Here is a 20112-nt window from a genome sequence, read left to right on the forward strand (position 1 = left end):
ATTATCGTGTCACAGATTCCTACAGGGAGAGGCAACACAACCAAACCCACTGCCTTCCTTGTTAAAAACAAAACTAAAAACCCAACCATCCCCAAGTCACACCAGGACAGAAGCTCTAAAGTGGGTTGGACATCTGAAATACAGGTGGAGGAAACAGACTCTGATTTGAGAAGTGACATCTCCTGTAACACCTATATGCCATCAGTACTGATGCAGCAACCAGATTAATTAAAACAAACAAAACCAACAACAAACAAACAATTCCTACTGAAATGCATACTAAGGGGTGTTACATGGGAATAAAACATTCCCTTTCCCAGGCTTCAAGAGTTCTACATGGGGAGAACTGCAGCAGGTAATTCCTGATCTATATAAAGAACAAAACACTTTCTCCAAGGAATAGGCAGTGCAGGGCAACACATTATTACAGGTCTCCAAATTATATCACACTGTGAGTGCTTTATAGTTAGAACCAAAAGTCAGCAACAAAGGGCAAGCTGGGCAAGGGCTACCAGGGATATTGTACAAAGGTCAAGGCTAAAAGGAAAAAAAACCTCACATGCTGGCACAGATCCATGGGGTGGCTGCTGCGTCATATCCCTTTAAATGCTTCTTGCTAACTCCGTTTCACAGGAATAAAGGAATCAAGCACTATTCTTGTGCCAGAGCATGGCCCTGGAGTCCTTCCTTCCCAAAGAAGATGCCAAGAACTGCTGGACAAGACCAGTGGAAAATCCTTCTGTTATTACCTGAGCCCAGCTCTCGCTGTTACATGCACATTCTAAGGCATAAAGCAGAAGTAAGCATCACCTCTGCTTTCATATATATATAAATATGGACATATTCTACAAGTATGTGTACACATGCAGAAATTATATCCACAAACATACATATAGATACACAGCAATATCCCTTAATAAGCTACTTGCACTGCACTCACCTCACTTCAAGCATTATTGTATACATGTGCATACTCCTCCCTCTTCACATTCAAAACGACATGACAGTTTTTGCTTTCTCCATGGAGAAGCTGGGAAGAAAAGCATTGCCTGCCAGTACCATACTAGGACAGAGAGTTCCAGGACATGGAAAGTCCTCGGATACTCTCCTCTTTCTTCCCTGGCCATTCCTTCTACCTTCTCCTCTCTTCCTTCCCTGGTAGCATAAGAAATATTGCAGCGCATTTCAGGATAAAAATGGCTAAAACAAAGTGACGTGACATTTTAAGGTAGGATCAGCTGCAGGTAGCCAGCAGTACCTCCGAATGGCCCACATGGCTCTGCTGGGCACAGAAAGGCCACCGCTCCGCTGCTCCTCAGATGACGCCGGATGGCAGGAGCTCCAGGTGCCCCGGTGAGCAAAGCGATGCTTCCCGTTCTCCCGACTGGCCAGGGGGACCTGCAGCGGGGCAGAGGGAGAAGCCACGGGCTGCCGGGCAGGTCTCTGGTGGATCCCTCCATTCCTCCTGATTACACATGCAGAGAAAAGGGAAAACAAGAAGGGGAAGGGGAAAGAAAAGGATTTAAGGATTTTCCTTTTCCCACTTTTACTTATCAAAAGGTTGAACATTATGAAATCAGCACAACAAGATATCTAACTACAAGAGGTGACATTTTATTTAATCCAAAAGACAAAGTCTTTGCATGCTGGGAGGGCAGGATTTATTAGCTCCAAACTGGATCTAGAGGAAGAGATTTAACAGCAACAGAAGAGGAGCAGTCCTGTATCAAGCTGTTTTCTGAAACTCTGGTAAGATGGGAAGCACTGTGAGGAAGAATATGATGCCCTTCCTAATTTTTTGCTTCAGAAAATAATTGATGTTCCACCTCTTTTAAACAGAAAACAAATCTGTACATGTTGGAGGAAGGAGCAGGGGCTGAGTTTGAGCAGCACATAGAAGGCTGTTTGTTTTCTGCTGTCCCTTAAAGTCAAATGCAGGAAAGATGTCCTGAGCAGCATAAACAACAAATGAGTGCACAATACACAGAACCAGAGCAGATATGAAAATGTAGCACATCTGGACTACAGAACTTCATTCCTACAAGCTATGTAAGTGCCACATCTGGGCAACTGGATGCCATTAAAGCAAAGAAATAACTTGAAGAGGGCACTGGAATGTGAACCTGTTGGAAGGGGGAGACTGAGGGAAGGGGGAAGGCACAGATTTTCCACCAATTAATTAACAGTTGTGTTCCCTTTACCCAGGCAGCTCTTGGAACATGCCTGTCAGACTGTAAATGCAAGTGTTAACAAGCGTGCTGGCTGTCAGTCCCCAGAAATCTCCCTGGCTACTTGCCCACCATTATGAATTACTTATGCAGTCAAAAGAGGAGAAATCCTTTGCTGATCCATCATACCTGCCCTCTGATTGCTATTGCTGCTAGAGGGGCCAGAGGGAGGGCAGGGGAGCCTAAAACGTGGTCTATACCCTGTTAGGATCTAGAGAAAGGGCTGAAATGGGAGGAAAGCCAGATGGTCCTGAAAGCGCAGAGTCCTTCTCCTCCCTACATTTGCTGCTCTCGCATTGTGCCAACTCTGGCATTCCCCAAACACCTCTAGGAGCTGATTCAATTCACTGTGGCAGAAAACATGATTTCAGTATATCCTTTTTTATGGTGTCCTGGGTTTTTTATAACCCAGATACACGAGCACACACAGGGGCATGCAGGTTCCAGAGCTGACGGGGCAGCACCGGTGGGAACACGAGAAGTTATAGCAGGAACAAGACCTCCCATTCTCAGTGGCAGTAAACTCTTACATTCACTCATTGACAGATCTGCACCAGAGATGTTTTGGCAGAGAAACAGATAAAAAACTCAGTGTCTATAAAACAAAGGACTTCTGACTTTTAATGGAGATAGCGAATAGCATAGTTATTTGTGACACTGAGTGGGTGAGGGGTATAGACTTCAAAGTTTTTAATTTTTCTCCAGCAACTGCTGAGAGCTGCTAATTATTCCAATCATTCCAGAACTGGATGGATATCTTCCCCCTTCTTCTGTTCTGCAAGGACAGAAAAAAAATCAAACCTGATTTTACTACTAATCATCATATGATATTTCTAAACCCATGACATTGTGATTGAACAGTCAAGCAGGCATTGCTAATGAAAGGAGTTAAGCCGGAGATATCTAAAGATGTTGATGCTTTGGTCAGAACTCCCACAGAAAAAATAAATGTTAGTCTTGCCAGAGCATTTTAGGGATCAGTTCTTCACATCTGGTCTATCTATCCAGCAGAAGTTATTCAGGCCACAAGAGAGCAACAAACAAAAAGAGAAAACAAACATCCTCTCCCTCAAAAAAAAAAAAAACAAACAAGCCAAACAAAAAACCAAAAAACCCACAGAATAAAACCTTGGTGCCTCCAAATTTGTCAAATGTGTGCCATTTAATTCAGCAGGGCAAGTCCATCTTCCTCAGTGCTATATATAATAATATATATTTTGGACTCGCAGGTGTAAACACTTGAAAAGCATAGCGAGCACAACAGGTTACTTACAGTTTGAGTCCATTGTAGGAGAGGGAAAAGAAGTCATAAACCAAGCACACACCAAACACAGTGACTCCAGTTTCTTTCACCAGCATTGCACACGTCCCAAGGAATAAACTAAGCAGCAAAAAGAATGGGGAGGCAGTGGGAGGGAAATGTTCCCCAACATAAAGCTGATCCACACTCCTGAAAAATAGAATTGACATAAACTATCTCAACTTCTCTGTTATTTTCATGTTTACTACATTCACACAAATACTGAGACACTTCCTTAATTTCCTGAGATGCTGACATGAACATGTTAAGACATGAACAATCTACACTGTTTGCTGATGAATGAAGAAAGGTTTAGACACAGAACGGGAAAGTAAAACACAAATAATGGAGCTGCTCGAATTCTTGGTGCACAAGAGGGGAAAAAAGGACAAGTAGAAAAATAAAATGGACTTGAAACAGTCAGAGGAAGGCAGAGTAAGTACAAAGACAGTGAGGGCAGAAAAACACCTGCTTTCTCTCATCTAGAACATACATGCTTAATTTTCCTTATGTGACAAAGAGCACTAGGCAAGCAAACCACCCACACTCCCCTGAATCAAAGATGTGTCCTAATCATTAACAGACAGGGCAACAAGCCTGTGTCAGAGGGGAGAAGGTAAGAAAGAACCGAAATCAACAGGCAGATTCTTGTGGGGTCACTACCAGTTTTACACCACTGAAACCTTCTGATGAAAACAGCATTGTTGGTTTGTAGCAAACAGCCCAAGAGGTATATAGGGATATGTGCAGCTTTTCCCCATGGCCGTGATGACACAGTGCTATTTCTAAATGCAAACAATGTTATTTCTAAATGTAAACAATGCAAAAGGCACAGAAACCCCACCCAAGTAAGCTATTTCTGTATCTATACTTGTTCAGTCACAGTTTTAGAACACAGACCAGCAAACAGTGCCAAGTTTTCATCTGAAAAGGATGACTAATGGTCTAGACACAATCTTCAACTCTCCCAGACCAGGTATTTCAGAGTCCTACAGTCATAGCATGTATTTCAAGGGCAGGCAAGCATTTGTCTGTTCTTCACTCTACATTCAGGCAATTTGTCTTCTGTTGAAAACATTTCTTTATAATTTTTAGCTCTACACACCATCCTCTGGTGTATGGTCAGCTGTAATGTCAATGGAAAAGGGAACTATAAATGCTGACTTCTGGTTTTATGTTTATTTGTTCTCATAAGCATCACTGCAGTGAAAGCAGGGGCCAGGACACTTCCACGCAGCAGTGCTGGGGGAAGTACCTCAGTCAACAACAACCAAAAACTGACAGGTTTCCCTTTGGTCCCCTCCTCAGACTAGAGAATCTCACAATGTTACCACATACCTATTATAGGAGAGAAAAGCCAACAGAAAGAGTAGACAGGCCAGGACATCTGCTCTGCCTACTATACCTGTTACCTGAAAGGAAAAGACACACAGGTGTAAAAACACATACATAAAAAGGCATGAACACTCAGTGACTGCCTCAACAATCCATGCTAACTGCTACTATTTTAAGCTTTTTATCTTTCAGTGTTATCCTCCCTCACTACAGCAAAATATTACTTGGAGAGTGTAGGATATGTCCAGTTTTGCCTGCTGCATTTCTCACTTGGTAAAACAAATGAGTAAGCCAACAGTTAAGTCATTCCTTACTTTCTTATTAAGATATTAATAAAGTTGCATAGAGAATGCCAATGTTAGGAATCAGTTTTAATTTTGTATAATAAGGCTCAGATGAGAAATGCATCCAATTCCAAGAACTGATATTTGTTAAAGAAAAAGACTACTGAAACAGCAACTCTTTGGAAAAGATTTATTATATAGGAATGAATTAATAAATAATATTTGAATGAACTTTATCACCAAAAAGGGATACAGTGATATATAATTTATTCTCTTTATGAACAGTCTGAGTTTATGGGAGATTTTTCTACATATTAATTAACCAAACCTTTCGTAAAAAAGGGAATAATGAAGAAGAATGTATAAACACTCTTTTTTACAATTATTTCAATATCCTATTTCATAAAGATCTAAAAATCACCCATAAAGCGAATAAAAGGCCCTTTGAAATTTCACCCCTTTTGAGATTATATAATTAAGCCATATCCAGCACTCTGGCATTTATTTTAACCTTTTAAAGTTCTGACCCAGACAAAAATAAATTCAAAGAGTGCCTCTTCTAATGGTATAAATTTATACCTCTCCCTTATGGTATAAAAGCTGTATATCAAAAGCAGCCTACCTGGTTAGTTCACACAACACAGCACAAGGAGTAACTGTAAAGCTTGTGGCTTTTTGTTATTAAGGTAATCTCTCCTCAAAAGTTCTGGGTGCAGCAGCCATTTCCCCCTCACTCGTTTACAAAGGCTTGTAATGAGAGCAGGTGATGTCAGTGGGATCTCAGCTAAGGAGTGCATTCCTTTTTTTAAGTGCGGATAGCTGGACATTGCCTTTCCTTCTCAAAGGCAGCAAGACTCATTTTAGCTACAGGAGTGTCTCCTCATGTTAATAGACTGCAGTTTTAGAACGACTATGCCTTAAAACGTTTCCTTGTAAGAGGAGAAGAATGTCCAATATGAGCCGTTGCTCCGTAAACTTATCCTGACGTTCATTAAGCTAACAAGTTGTGTTTTTTCCTAAGATGATACTCCTGGCTTTTAACTGAAATCAATATAAATTAATCCATGGGTCAGATCACCTCTATCTGAGCGAGCTCCTCCAGAATAATGCTCCCTTCACTTTTTCTCCCTTAAATTGATGACTACAGGAGATGACTGAAGGCATGTAACAATGTCCCAGCAGGAGAGCACGGCCTCACTGAGGTCTTTGGTTTCAGAAGACTCATGACTGTCCATTTATTCCCAGCATTGCTGATTAGGACCATCATTTAGAATTTAGTGCCAGAGCAGAAAGACTGCAAGTATGAATACACGTTTTTCTTAATGACTCCTGCAAATTACTTTAAATATAGTACATTCCCACTTCTGCTCCTCCACAGCAAAAATCACAAGTACCATATTTTGTATGACTCAGAGGTTTCCTTAAAAAAAAATTAAAATTTTAAAGAATGAATTTATTTTTAGCTTTTGTGCCACATACTTACAGCCTCGGTGTGAATGGGATGCACAGCAAAGAACAGCGCCGTGACAAAAGCAAGTCGACAGTCCTTGAACACAGCTTTGTCACAAGTGTACATCAGCACAACAGTCACCAGACAGTGTAAAATTACATTCACTGCGTGGAAATAGAAGGGGTTCATACCAGCCAGCAATATGTTCAATCTGTAAGGAAACAAAACCGTTACTAGATTGGAGAGGTCTTGTAATAGCAGGACATCTTTCAAACAGTCTAAAATACGCCTTTTGCCCGATTTGCAGTCTTCTAACATATATGCTACTCAACTAATTACTGAAAAATCGCTCTAAACTCCTGGTTTATCTGATTAAAGAGAAATCACTTCCCCAATTATTATAATATGTTGTTGCATTTGGCAACCTTCTTTACACAGAGATAGGAGAGGCTTGTGCCCTCCCAGCACAGTTTACTGTAGTGAGACAATGCCTGTGCTTCCTTAGCAGCAAATAACCCCGGCCAACATCAGAAATATGGCACTGGTCCTATTTCCCTGTTGGCACCTTCTGCAGTCCTGTTGGACATGTGGCAGCTTTATAACACAGGTAGTTATTTTCTACTATAGAATAGATGTTTGTGCTTGGGAACAGCCAGGGATTGGTAAGGCACTGGAGCATCTGCGTAGCATTACAGGGGCATTTATTCCCATTTAACTTCCAGAATACTTCCACATAATGAATGTTAAGCATTTATTTAAATGCTTTACTGACTTGGGGACTACATAAAGAAGCTCATCTAAGAGTGACCATCATTTTTATAAAGACATTGACACTAAAGATAAGATAGCTAACATGACCCTAGATTCCATGAGACAATTAGGGCTCATTATTTGTGTCGATCACAACAAAAAATAAAATGTAACAAGCTGTTATGACATTTGTTTAACAGCATGTATTAACACATTTTTCTGGTCACTGTTTTTTACAGCCAGCTTGCTTAACAGCTGCTGACAAGCTTAACTTAGATAATTCTCTCTAGTATTAACAGCATCTGTACATTTGGACACATATATATATACTCACACATATATACACACACACACAAGGAGTCTATGTCTAGGGAAAACTCCATATATGAACAAGGAATTCGGGAAAATGCCCCTTAACTAATGCTAAAGGCCATTTTTAAAAAAAAAAAACCTACAAGATATCCAGGGAAAAGACAACTCAATCTAAATATTTTGCATGTAGATGTAAACATGCTATAGGGTCAATAATCCTTCCTGTTGTTACTCAGAGACTCCAGGTCTCCCATGACATACACGACGCAACAGCAAAGCCACTGAGCTGTTGCTACTGTGCAAACACCTTAGGTTTTTTTGTGAGACAGAGGAGGTGTGGAGAGGTCTGTGACGGTCAGACAACATATGTTTTTTATAAATAACTCTCTACATTCCTTATTCATAAGCAACAGAGTGCTAGCTGTCCTGGGTTGCATTTTCCAGGCCAATCTAACTTGACCAGAACCAGGAGCCTTACTTGTGCATTCCTGCTGTGCTCCCACTGGAGTGTTTGTGGAGGCAACAGCTGAAACTCAGAAAGTTTGGGAAAAAGTGAGATTTTTAGAATGACTTGACCTTTCCCTTTGAAGTATGGGTTGATGCAGTTACATTTTGACAAGACATCAGACTATGTGGTTCAAGAATACATGAAGAGTTGGGGCTTTTTCTTTTTTTATCCCATTCCTCCTGCAAGCCACTTCAGGGCAGCAACATCCATCACTTTCCCTCATTTCTACCAGCGCTGAATGACAAACCACAACGAATGGCAGTAACAGACATCCAGCCAGAGTTTCAGCTGCAAATACACTGCAGCAGCAGGAACCCCCAGGCTTAAACCTTGCTTTCAGTGCACAGAGGGGAACAAGGGGCAGTACAGTGCCCCCCCGTCCCAAAGGAGCCAAAGATCCTGCTCAGAGACACCTGCAGATGTGCACAATGTCAGGGATCACCTGCAGGACACGCTCTTTATAACAGTGAATCATTTCTGGCTGTAAATCAGCCGGAGCACAGTTGTCGCCATCGTTCTCCCTCAAATGCCAAAGTGTGCTCTGGTAACCTGATTTCTGGAGTAAGCAGGGGCAGCAGGTGAGGACGGTGAAGACAAAGTGCTCAGGCTATCAGGTGATATGAACCTATGGACAAAAATGTGAGAGATTCTCATTTATTTATTTATTTGGCCAAGTAGTGAAAACTAATCACTAAACCCATGACATCTGACAACACCCTTGAAAAAATCTATCATTAGTCTTCATGGAACACACCTGATCACTTCCCATTCTGCAAAACAGTTCTACTGGCAGGAGAGGCAGAACCTTACAGGGAAGCAATCTTCCTGCCCCCCATCAGGTCCCCTATCCCAAAGGCAGGGTGTGCTCCTCATGCCCCTTTTTAGAGTGAACACATCAAGTCAATGAGGCTTGTAAGCTGTGAGTTACCTGATGTAAATTATTGAAAACAGCTCTGTAAGAGCATCAGCTGAGCAGCTTGGCTGTTCCCCAGTGTATTTTTTGTATAAACTAAATAAAAGCAGAACAAAACACAGACATAACGATACCGTGTTATTCAGATAAGCCTTCCAATAAACACCAAAATCAGACTGCAAGCATACTTCAGTGTATGGTTTAAACACCATCTTTGGTGGTCCATGAACACTAAACATGAGTGTGTGCAGGTGCTATATTCACACCAGTGTTTTTTTGCTGCCAAAGCTCTTTGTCATAAGAAATTAGGCCACACGGCAACAAAGGAAACATTCTTTCGTCCTGAAACAGTCCCAGCAGGATGATGTTGAAACATTAGCAGTGGTTGAATTTATTGTACGTCAAATGGGTGAGCAAATCTGGGTCTCCAAACAGCTCTAATTCAAGTCACAAGAACTCCCCAGCACGCTCACATACCCATGGGGAAAAAAAGGCAGCCTGCAGTGGAGCAAATCTGGCTTTCCATAGTAGAGGAACTATGGAGCAACCTCTAGCCAAGGGACCAGGAGAGGATGGGTAAACAAAAAATTACTTCTCCCTTCTTAAACTTTAATACCCTTGTCTTTGTTTACTGGCAGCAGCATGTAGCAATTATATACAACACACAGCTCAGTAAACAAAGGAAGTAAAACAGGGATATGAATCTCAAAATTAAGGAAGAAACGGTCTTTCTCCAACATAATGTTCATGAACAAAAGTTCTGGCAAGCAACAACCGTACTCCGTTGGAGGGGGTGAGGGTGGTTTTGTCCTTGTATTTCCATATTTAAACTGGCCCAGAAATGGGGAAATTCAGATCATGTGGGCTGGAAGACCTTAGCCACTTCTGCATGAAGATCATAACATCTGTCTGAGCTTGTAAGGTATGTGTTACAGGCTTGGTAGAGCACACAGCTAAGAGAGCAGATGCTTTGGGCTGGGCTGGCCAGGCTTTTTGAACTGATTGCTTGTCAAACCAGAGATCTGTTTGCAAACAGCATTCTAAAGATATGGGGCTGAATAGAGCAAGTGATAGGGCTCCTCGAAATAGAGACATCTGAAAGAGGAGACACAACCATCTCAGACAAGGAGGTCTTTCCTCAAGGGAGCCACCCACAAAATACATGGAGAAAAAGAGTTTTTCATTGCTTCAACACCTCTGCTGGAAGAGGCCCTGGAGTCAAAGAGTGCACTTAGCCTCCTGGGAAACGGCAAATGGCAGTTCAGACACAAAGGCCCTCAAAAGACACAAGAGAAAGGAGGAGAAGAACACATATACCAAAGAGCAGCCTCTCCATGCTAGGTGACATTGACAGGTATCTTCCAAAAGATCTGATGAGCATCAGCCAGGCTGCAACCAAAATAAAAACTGATAGCAGAAATCTCAGCATCAATTGCAAGCCTCACTAGGGAGAGAAGTCTGCACTGAAACATGTACACAAGCCAAGACTCTCGTCCCAACACTTGTCTTTGTGTCCAAGTTGTAGCATGTGTGGTTCAGCATGTCACACCCAATGCAGAGCACTGCCAAAACTACCTGCCCAAGCAGGAGGTATACCAAAATAAGAAATATATCTCTAACATAAAAATCCCTTGATTTTGTTAAGGCTAATGGATGTTTTCCAGGAACAGCAGCATAGTTTGCTTTGCCACCTACAGTAGCTTTTCCGTTCCTTCGCCATCCATTCTAGGAAAAGGAACTACACAGCTCCACTCTCAGAAAGAGACTTTCACAGGCACCAGCTGTTGAAGGTTCACTGAGTAGAGCCTGTAAAACAGCTCTCCAGAAGTGGTAACTCATTCTGGTTCTTAAAAGAAAAGTGACATCTATCAGAACCCACAGTTAACCACCAGCCCTCCATCCCACTGGCACAGCTGCCTGAAAGAATGGCATCTGTAGAGCAGGGACCATGCTACCCTCAAGCCACAGGAATTCACACCTCCTCTAGATAAGTCATCAGACAGGGACACATCTGGGTAAGCAATTCCCTATAGAGAGGGCCTGTAAATAGAGTGGGACTCAGTGACTTCATCCTCACAGACCCAGAACCAGAGGGGTCTATGATGCAAGAGACAAATCCCAAAAATATCCAGTGACTGTATATATATCACCAGCACTCCCGGGCTCTAATATAGTGCTTTTCATCCACTTGTACACACGAAGACTCATTCAACCCTTTTTAAGGCATCTTATGATTTAATAATATTGTAAACTATAACTGGTAAGTTTCTCTTTTTATAGACTTCGTTATTATCCCTGGGCAGCTCTTGTTTAGTTTAATCTGTTTTATGATTTTCAAAAGACTAACAGAGAAACACAACATGTTATGAAACAGAAATGCACAGGATAATAATGGTAATTTGTTATAGCAAGTAACACTTAATGGAAAGTCTCAGAGCATCCTACACCTCATAAAACTCCTACAGTTTTTATAAAGGAAAGCTCACATGTAGATTTATATAAATTAATCTTAACATAAGAATGCATTAAGTTTCCTGTGATCTTCTTTTCCTGTTGAAATTGTGTGTTATATATGGCAAACTTTATGCAAAGTAATACCCAATTTCAGTGTATGGTGAAATCTCCTTATAAACTCCACAGATGCATGTACTGCGTGCCAGGAAAATGAGCATTTGCACTCCAAAAGAGGTGCAGCTGCATCAGTGGCAATAATGGTTAAAGCTCTTTGTGGAAACAGCTTAAAGATTAATGAAAAACCTGTAGCAGTAAACAGAAAATAAGCGCCTTTGCAGAAGTGTTAATGCAACAGCCAGCACAAGCAGGGCAGAGTTTCCACCACAGTGCAACAGCACTTCGTGCTGATTTGTGCTGATAATCTTTCCATAGTACAGTACAATGCCTCAGAATTAAATGGACAATAAGGCTTAAATGGTTTGTTCCTTGATTTGCTATAATGGCGACGGGTGAGAAGACAGAGGCCGTATCAATTCCCAAGCTACAGCAACTCCCTTAGAGCACAGCAGTCATCACTTACAAGAGCACTAGTTAAGTGCTGGCATTCAAAGCAGGTTACTGCTTTCCAGCAGAGTTAGGAAAAGAAAATAGAAATCACAATTAGACTGGGAAGAAGCAGCACCTCGAAAGCAGCAAATATGCCAGGGCAAAAATTCCTAGTGAAACCCTAGAAAGTGTGGTGTGATGATCGTCCCTGTGTTAAGAATAATGAAAGCATCATTCACACGACTTTAGTTCTGCCTCCACAAACTTGGAAAACTTAAAAAAAAAAACAACCAAATGACAGCAAGTTACAAACTGACAAACCAGGTGTCATTTTATCTGGATACTGAACAAAAGGAAGTTTTGTCTTCAAAATTATTCTTGAACAGTATCTCAGCAAGAGCAATGCACTGATGAAAACTCACATCTCGTGAAACTCTTCGGCAGCCATCAATCAGGCAGTCCTCTTCCCAGGGCAGGGAGAGATGAGACATGATCAAGAACCAAGCTAGCACAGTCATTCATCAACAAGAGAAAGCAACACTAACAGAAATCTAGTATGAAGTTATTAGGCCTAAAGACAGTTTTTCAAACCAGGTATAATAGATTTCCACCGAATTTGAAATTAGTTTGAAATAAGCTGCAGACTATGAAGGAATTGCCATTTTAATATACAGAAGCAAAGAGAAACAAAACAAAACCAAGCATAGTGAGTGAAAAGAGAACAGCCCTTTTTCTTTTCCCTTTCTTTCTTTAAATCTGTGAGACAATAAATGAGAAAGGCCAGGAAAGCAGTCAGAAACAGAGCAAGCAAATGCAGAGAAATGCCTTTAGCTCACCAGCAGCAGCCAGAGCACTTTATTTTCATGGACTCTAAAGAGTATTGACAGGGATGCTCCTGTGGGTAAGAAGGTTGGTCGAAAGCTGAGCCTTTTAGGTAAAAGATGACCAAAGAAAATTAAGGGTGACATTGGTGCAAGAGGAATAGAATGCCCAATGAGAGAAAATCCCCAGGAACTGGTAGGTGTTAAATAGAGACAAAACACCCCTGAAGCAAGCAGCAAAAATAACCGTGGCTGAACTCACCTCAGCCAAGTCATTCAGGAGAATTAGTGAACTCTTTCCCTCATAAAAGGCTTTTAATTCAAGAGACAGGCAAATTTTATTGAGGAGTGAGAAAATGTAACTAGGCAGAAGTCCTAAATTTTTTGTACACACTTCTCCTACTGGGCAGATCCTCATCTCTGGGCTTGGCTGCAAGCAGCCTGACAGCCTGAGCTTCCCCTGACCCTCCCCAGCAGTCCTGTCCTCCTTCCAGGGAGTGCAAGCAACCCTAGAGAAACACAGTCCCAACCTGCAACCAAAAGAATCAGACACCTGCTATGAAAATTTCATTTGTGTGGGAGACTTCTGTGCACCTGGAAAAAAACCCTAAGCTTTGAGGCACCAAGCTTTGGGAAAAACCTGAAATGGCAGCAAGGCATTCTGCTCTGAGTCAAAAGAAAAGCTTACATGCTTAGAGATGTGTCTGTATATTCCAACTACAACACAACCAGTCTAATAAAAGCATCTGCTTCTCTTTACAAACTGCACCTCACCCCGTGTGGCTACACCAGCACTACATCAATTTCATGGCAGGTATCACAGTATCAATGTGGAGAGTGATTGCCACAGCTTGGGTCGAAATAGTAGACTAAGCTGTACAAGAGAAATACTGGCACAATCTTAAACATTGTGATGTACAGAGTGAAGAAAATACTTGTGCACTGTGTATTTAACCTGACACATTATAGCTCCACTATATTACCCTGCGATGTCAAACTGTAATACAGCATTAAATCAAGAACAAAGAAAACCTAAGGTCTTTTTTCCTTCCCCAGGTTGTTTAGGTTTTCTTAAGCTCCCTGTCCTTGAAACTCATGCCACTGATACAGCTGAAAAAACAGAAGGATCAGCTGTAAACAACTAGATAGATCAGAAGGCTGGCAGTGAATTATTGAATCAGTTCTCTCTTTGGGTATGTATTCACATCTAACCCAAGCTTACAGTCACTTAAGGCTTTGATCTGAAGCCACTGGTAGTCTTACATTAGGCTCTTGGTGCCCACCAAGAATACTGAACTGCTGCTGAAGGGTCCCATTTACTTCTCAGCAAGGTACATACCCAAGCCATCACTGGACAGCAGCCTTGATGGGCAGATCTGGAGTGTTATCCATTCTGCAGTCAGCACCTGAACACAGCCCAGACTTTTTAATTTATCTCTTCCCCCATTTTTTTCCCCATCTGAAATACTAGTAGGATAGCTCTGTGCACAAATTGTGCACATCTTTTCTGGTGGGAGAGCTGCATTCCCTTTTGCAGCTTATCTCCCACAGCTCCTCTCCTCCTCAACCACCAGAGCCACCCAGCAGCAGCTGGAATAGATAACTTTTACACCCTTCCCACAGAGCCAAGCATATTCCATGTGAATAGTCACTTTCTCCTCCTAGGAAGACCAGGTATTTGCTGTGCTTCTCTGCCCAATGCCTTCCTCCTAAGTCTTTGTCATGGCTACATGTCCTAGACCTGTCACTACCATTCTCTTCTGTCCCTGGTGAACTGTTACTTGAGGCACCTCCCTCACCACCACCTGCCTTGGCACCACCAACGAGGTTGAGCAGGCAGGGCCTTCACTTCTCAACCACCTGCAAACCAGGAGGCTCAAATCCGATTAAAAGTCTTTAAATCTTGGCATCCGTGGGGGCTTCAAAAAGCTTCACTCTCCCCATTCCCTACCACTGGACACCTTCAGGCCAAGTCCACTGTGCTGCTGACTACACCAAACCTTCATCACCTGTTTGTTTCTGGGTTGAAAAATCTACCAAAATGGGGATCTGGCAGACAAAAAGAGAAAGAGGGAGTGAGACAGCACTGAGGATTGCACCTTCTGCTTCAACAGCTGAGAAACATTTTTGCAAAACCACTGGAACCAAGGAGTAACTTAAGTGCTACTGAGGGAATAAATGATTCAGTGAACTTCTGTTAGTGGAGACAAGGTGTAAGACAGAAAGCACCCAGTTTAAATATAAAATCCTGAGTGAATTACAGAACTGGCAGTTCTTTTTTTTTTCCTACCCTTCATCTTAACATTTTACAAGGAAGACACCAAGAAATAGTATATCCTAAATCCAAAAAAAGTCACCTTCTTTAGAAAGAACTATACTGAATCACTGCTTGGAGAAGAAAATACCTGCAGGTGAACACCTCTGAGTGACAGCAACTAGAGAGCATGAAGTAAGTTTTCCCTAAGGACTAAGCAAAACCATTGCCTACCATCTCACCTCCTGTGCAGATGAGGAGTTGTGCTGGACCTGTCACCTAACAGTTACCCACGTGTAATAGGAATGCTTCTGAATCAACTAGTTTTAACACTCCTTTACTTTACAGAAGTCAAGAAAAAAGGTAAGAGAAGTTCAATGACACAAGGCAAGCATTATTTAGTTCAACAGTTCATATGCAGGCTTTTTTCCCCCCCTTCTGATGCTAACCTACACGAAGCAATGCAGCAGTTCTATGAATATTTTAAGTTTTGCTTAATAGTTCCAGTAACAGAGGCCACTCATTTTCCTCTGATCATTCATACTGTCAGATACGGTGTGAATGATGTCAAATACTTGAGCTCTTTTCACTGTTTGGCTCCAGAGCATTCGTCTACTGGAATGAGGACTGTCACTTATGATTTCCAATTCATCAGGGACACTGAACTACTGTTACACAATTTCAGCAATGTCTGCTTCAGATTTTTCTGACAGATGGGTGATAAATTTTTTTAATTGAGATCATTTCAGGAACACGTAGCTTATACATAGGCTATGTTCAGCCTAATGAAAAGTCCACGGAGCATCATGAGTCCTTCCTCTTACTTTCACAGCCACAAAAGGCAGAAAAGAGACTAAGTTTCTGTAGATTGATGGATCTGTAGATATAAATTTCAGCCCACCCTTCACATCTGTTCTGTGCATGCGGTTTGGAGATCTCCCAGATTCTTTAATCTTAGTACAGCAAGATGCAAAACAAGCCTTTACAGATTAAAGTTTCATGCAAGAGAAGCAGAGTCACTAGGCAGGTATAAAGATTCGTGCTGCTACTAAAATGCCTTGGATTTGACCAAGGTAGCACAACAATGAAATAAATTAAATAAAACAAGTGAATTAAAAAAGTAAAGATACAAGAATACTTTGGTCCCTTCTCCCCTCCCTCAGCAAGATCCTGCAAAGCACGTCACAGAGTTTTCTCAAGTATCCTAAGTGGATGCAGTAAATTCTAACAAAAGCATTAGCAACATTCCTTTCCATTCAGTTAGGAGTCAATTTTTGTTGAGCATTCTACAAGCATCAGGGTAAAAATCCTTTTTCCTTCTGCAGGAGGAGAGAGAGCAGCCAGCAACCTCCTGCTGGGCAAGGCAGGGGTGGATGGCTCAGGCAGGCAGAGCACGGCTCAACCACAGGCTCAGTACCGCTTGGCAAAAGCTCCCTGAGGCTTCTTTGGAAGCGCTAGGTTTGGAGGATCCACTCCACCCAGTTCTTAACATCTTACTCTGACACCCTACTGGTAGAAATTAAATGGGAAGAATGTGGAAACTGGATGGCTGAAAGGATAATTGGGACACTGTGGAAATAATCTTCCTCTGCAGCCAGGGAAGATAAACGATTCCTTCCCTATTCCAAACGCAATGCCAAATGGGGAACAAATGATTCTGCCTTTGACCCAATGTCTTTGCTGTATGGTTATTATAAGCATTAAGGATGAAATCTTGCTCACAAAATTAGTCTCACTTCCCTTCCAAAAAGGACTAGACAGAGACAGCACTTCATCCTTTTTTGAGACATGCACACATCTTTCAACAGCAAAGGCAAAACCAGTTCAAATACAGACAAATCAGAACGAAAGCATTCCATTATTAAACTTGAAGACTCTTTTGCTCATTAGCATAACATAACCTCAATCCTGCAACCTGATCTAGGAGGCCAAGTCCAGCACTAATACTGCATGCCATGTGGTCAGTGGTGACACACACAGGTTCGCTCACATCTCACATTACCCCCAGATGTACTGTTTGACGAATGGATTAATTAGACAGATCGCCAGCTACAGCAGTTTGGCTGGATAGACGCTGGAGAAGGCACTCAGTGTGCACAAAGACAGCTCTGCCCGTGGCAACCTACACCCGCATCGTTCCTTACAGAAACGTGCTGAGACACCCCTCAAGGAGAAGGCACAAAACCTGTTCTAAACAATCCAGTCTAAAAGCTTTTGTGCTGTTCAGCTTTACTTTATCAGGGATATGCCACCCTGTGCCCATCCAGCTCTGCTTCCCCAGACCAATGGTTCTTGGCTCCAAGCCCACCTTTACAACAGAAGGACAGCAAGTGTTCCCTGGGAATCCCAAAGGAATGTCTCATTCCCGAAAACCACTCTTGCTTCACAGACACATGTGATTTCCACGTAGTTTGTGAAATTCTATTTATATATCAGATCTTTTAAAGAACTGCTCAATTAGCAGAGTCAACCAGGATCAAGTAACACACCCTCCTGGCATACTTGCTACTGTCCACGTAGTTTATTCCTTATGCCTACCATAGTTTGTAAAGAGCATCTACTGACCACCTGCAAACAGGAGCAGAGTGCTAAACATTGCCCAACTACGCCAGTTCTTCAGCACAGCTCCCTGCAAACACAGGTATCATTTTTAAATACTAACACGTGCTAAATATTCACCATCATTAAGGCTTCATCAGAATAAATTAAAAAGAGAAAAACCTAATGGAAAGAATGACAAACTGTGTAGATTGTAGCTAAACTGATCTGCAACAAATTCTTTTCCCCGTGGAGAGAGGCAAGCAAGGGTTTTCTTTCTAGGATTAGCGATGGTAACTGTCACTTTGTTGCTGTTCAATTTCTCTTCATTCCTATAAAACCGAAACTCCTCCTCAACAACTCTGCCCGGTACACAGGGAACATCTGAAGCAGCGAGGCTGCCGGGGAACTCCGCGACTGACACGAGAGGCTGGGAGCTGCCAGGAGGGATGCACAGAACGGCGCGGTGCCCGCGGGGCTGAACCCCTCGCTTAGCGGTAAGAAGAAAGGTAGGGATGACAACGAGTCTGCTTCAAAACAGAACGCGGGAAGTTTCTGCCGCGATCACTCAATTGCGGAGAAAAAGTACTGGAGATAAAGCAGAGGAGGAACTCACGAAGACATTATGTGAACACCTTTCTCAGTCAATAGCGCTTTCCAAAACGCTCTGTTTTCACTTTTATCCTCCCGGCAGCCCGGGGAAGAGGCGCCACCTGTTCCCAAACCACCAGGGAAGCGGGGCACTTGCCGGGAGTGCGGCGGGCTCTCACGGAGCGGCGCCTCATCGCTCCTCATCTCCCGCAAACTTCCACCGGGCCGAGCCGCGGGATCGCTCCGGCGGCTGAGCCCCCTGCCCGCCCCCGGGGCGCCCCCCGTCCCGCACAGCTCCGGGCAGAAATGCTGAATCACGAAGCCGAGGGTGCGGGACGGGTGCCGCGGGACTCCCTCGACCCCCTCCCGGGTCCGGCCGGCCCCCTCCGCCCGGGCGCGGAGCCGGGAGAGGGTCCGGGCGGAGCGGGATCCGCGGCGCCGGGCACTCACTTGAAGGTGAGGACGCAGAGGGGCCGGTAGGACTTGTGGCTGGTGTTCTCGGCCATGCGCTTGCCCCAGAAGTCGTTGGCGAAGGCGGCGGACACGGGGGCGGCCGCCCGCACGTCGGGGTTGTTCACGATGGCCCAGACGTCGTCGTGCACGAACTCGCCCCGCAGCGAGTTGCCGTAGCACAGGGCGCACAGCCCCGCCAGCACCGCCGCCGCCGCCGCCCCGCCGCGCCGCCCGCCCGCCGGCGGGGACGGGGACGGGGCCGGCGCGGCTCGGTCCCGGCTGCGGGAGCCCCGCACCGAGCCCGTCACCGCCATGGCGCGGGGCGCCGCCAGGGCTGCCCCGGCTCCGGCTCCGCCGCGGCGCGGGGAGGCAGCGGCGCCCGCATGGTGCGGGGCGGGCAGCGGGACCGCCGCCGGCCACTCGCGCTCTGCCGAGGCGCTGCCTGCCCGGCTGCAAATAAACAGCGGCCGCCTCCCCGCGCCATCCCTCCCCTCCTCCTCTTCCTCCTCCTCCTCCTCCTCCCTCTCGCAACCCCCCCTCCCGCACGCATGCTCCTTGCCGCGCTGTCACACCGCCGCCACCTCCTCAGCCCGTCGGCGGGGTGGGCTCAGCCCGCGGTGCCCCCCGCGCACCGGGGAGGGGGATGCGCCAGGGCACGGCAGCTCCCACGCGGGGCCGCGCCGCCCGCGGGCGGGGAGCGCTGCGGGGCGCGGAGCGGAGCCCGCTGCCCCGGGTCGCCCTGTCCGTCCTCTCCCAGGGCTGCCCTGCCGCCTGGCGCCAGCGCCTCCTCCGACCTCCCCGCGGGCACCCCCCTCCGTGGCCGGTCGCAGCTTTCCTGTGGGCCAGACTCACCTGGGGCGCGGGAACATCCCAGCCCGCTCCACGGCACCCGCGCTGTTCCACAGCATCCACAGCGTGCGTGCTGATCCAGTATCGATGCTGCTGCACCGCATCCACGCTGCTCCACAGCATCAGTGCTCGCCCACACCCTCCACGCTGCAGCATCAGCTGTGCCAAACAGTCCCCCGCTGTGTCCTGCTGGAGGGGAAAGCGTTTTGGTGCCATGGAACTTGTTTTCTCTACTCTGGTCCAGCCCCTGTCTCTCTTTCAAAATCATTTGAGACCTGCAGTGAGTCCATCCCCTCCCATACATGACCTTTCTTGTCTTAGTGACAACTCCCAGTAACTTTCACTTAATGAAAGGCTGTGGTCAGATCCTCTATTCAGCCCTGTACAAAAGGGATGTAGTCATGGATTTTTCAAAAAACATGAAAACACGGACTCTATTAATGAGGTTTTGCCATTTAGAGAAAGCCTCCTGCTTATAACCAACCAAAGCAATAACACCACTTGGCAAAGCAGCTTAGATTCAATT

General features: G+C 44.5%; 1 protein-coding gene across 2 annotated transcripts in view; it reads right to left on the minus strand.

Annotated features, from left to right (window-relative positions):
- TMTC1 (transmembrane O-mannosyltransferase targeting cadherins 1) overlaps window positions 1–19705 on the minus strand; it is a 145790-nt gene extending 126085 nt beyond the window's left edge. Inside the window, exons 1-5 of one of the 2 annotated variants that reach the window (XM_064654637.1) lie at window positions 19590–19705; window positions 6631–6808; window positions 4867–4940; window positions 3502–3678; window positions 1259–1465 (exon numbers count right to left, since the gene is read on the minus strand). In XM_064654637.1, the coding sequence (XP_064510707.1) occupies window positions 1259–1465; window positions 3502–3678; window positions 4867–4940; window positions 6631–6808; window positions 19590–19690 (737 nt within the window). In that variant the 5' untranslated portion in view covers window positions 19691–19705. Of the gene's footprint in view, window positions 1–1258; window positions 1466–3501; window positions 3679–4866; window positions 4941–6630; window positions 6809–18734; window positions 19210–19589 lie in introns of those variants that run through there. The other variant, XM_064654636.1, reaches the window with a different exon arrangement.
- Window positions 19706–20112: the final 407 nt, after the last annotated feature.

This window comes from Pseudopipra pipra, chromosome 5, assembly GCF_036250125.1.
Source record: "Pseudopipra pipra isolate bDixPip1 chromosome 5, bDixPip1.hap1, whole genome shotgun sequence".
Taxonomy (NCBI): domain Eukaryota; kingdom Metazoa; phylum Chordata; class Aves; order Passeriformes; family Pipridae; genus Pseudopipra; species Pseudopipra pipra.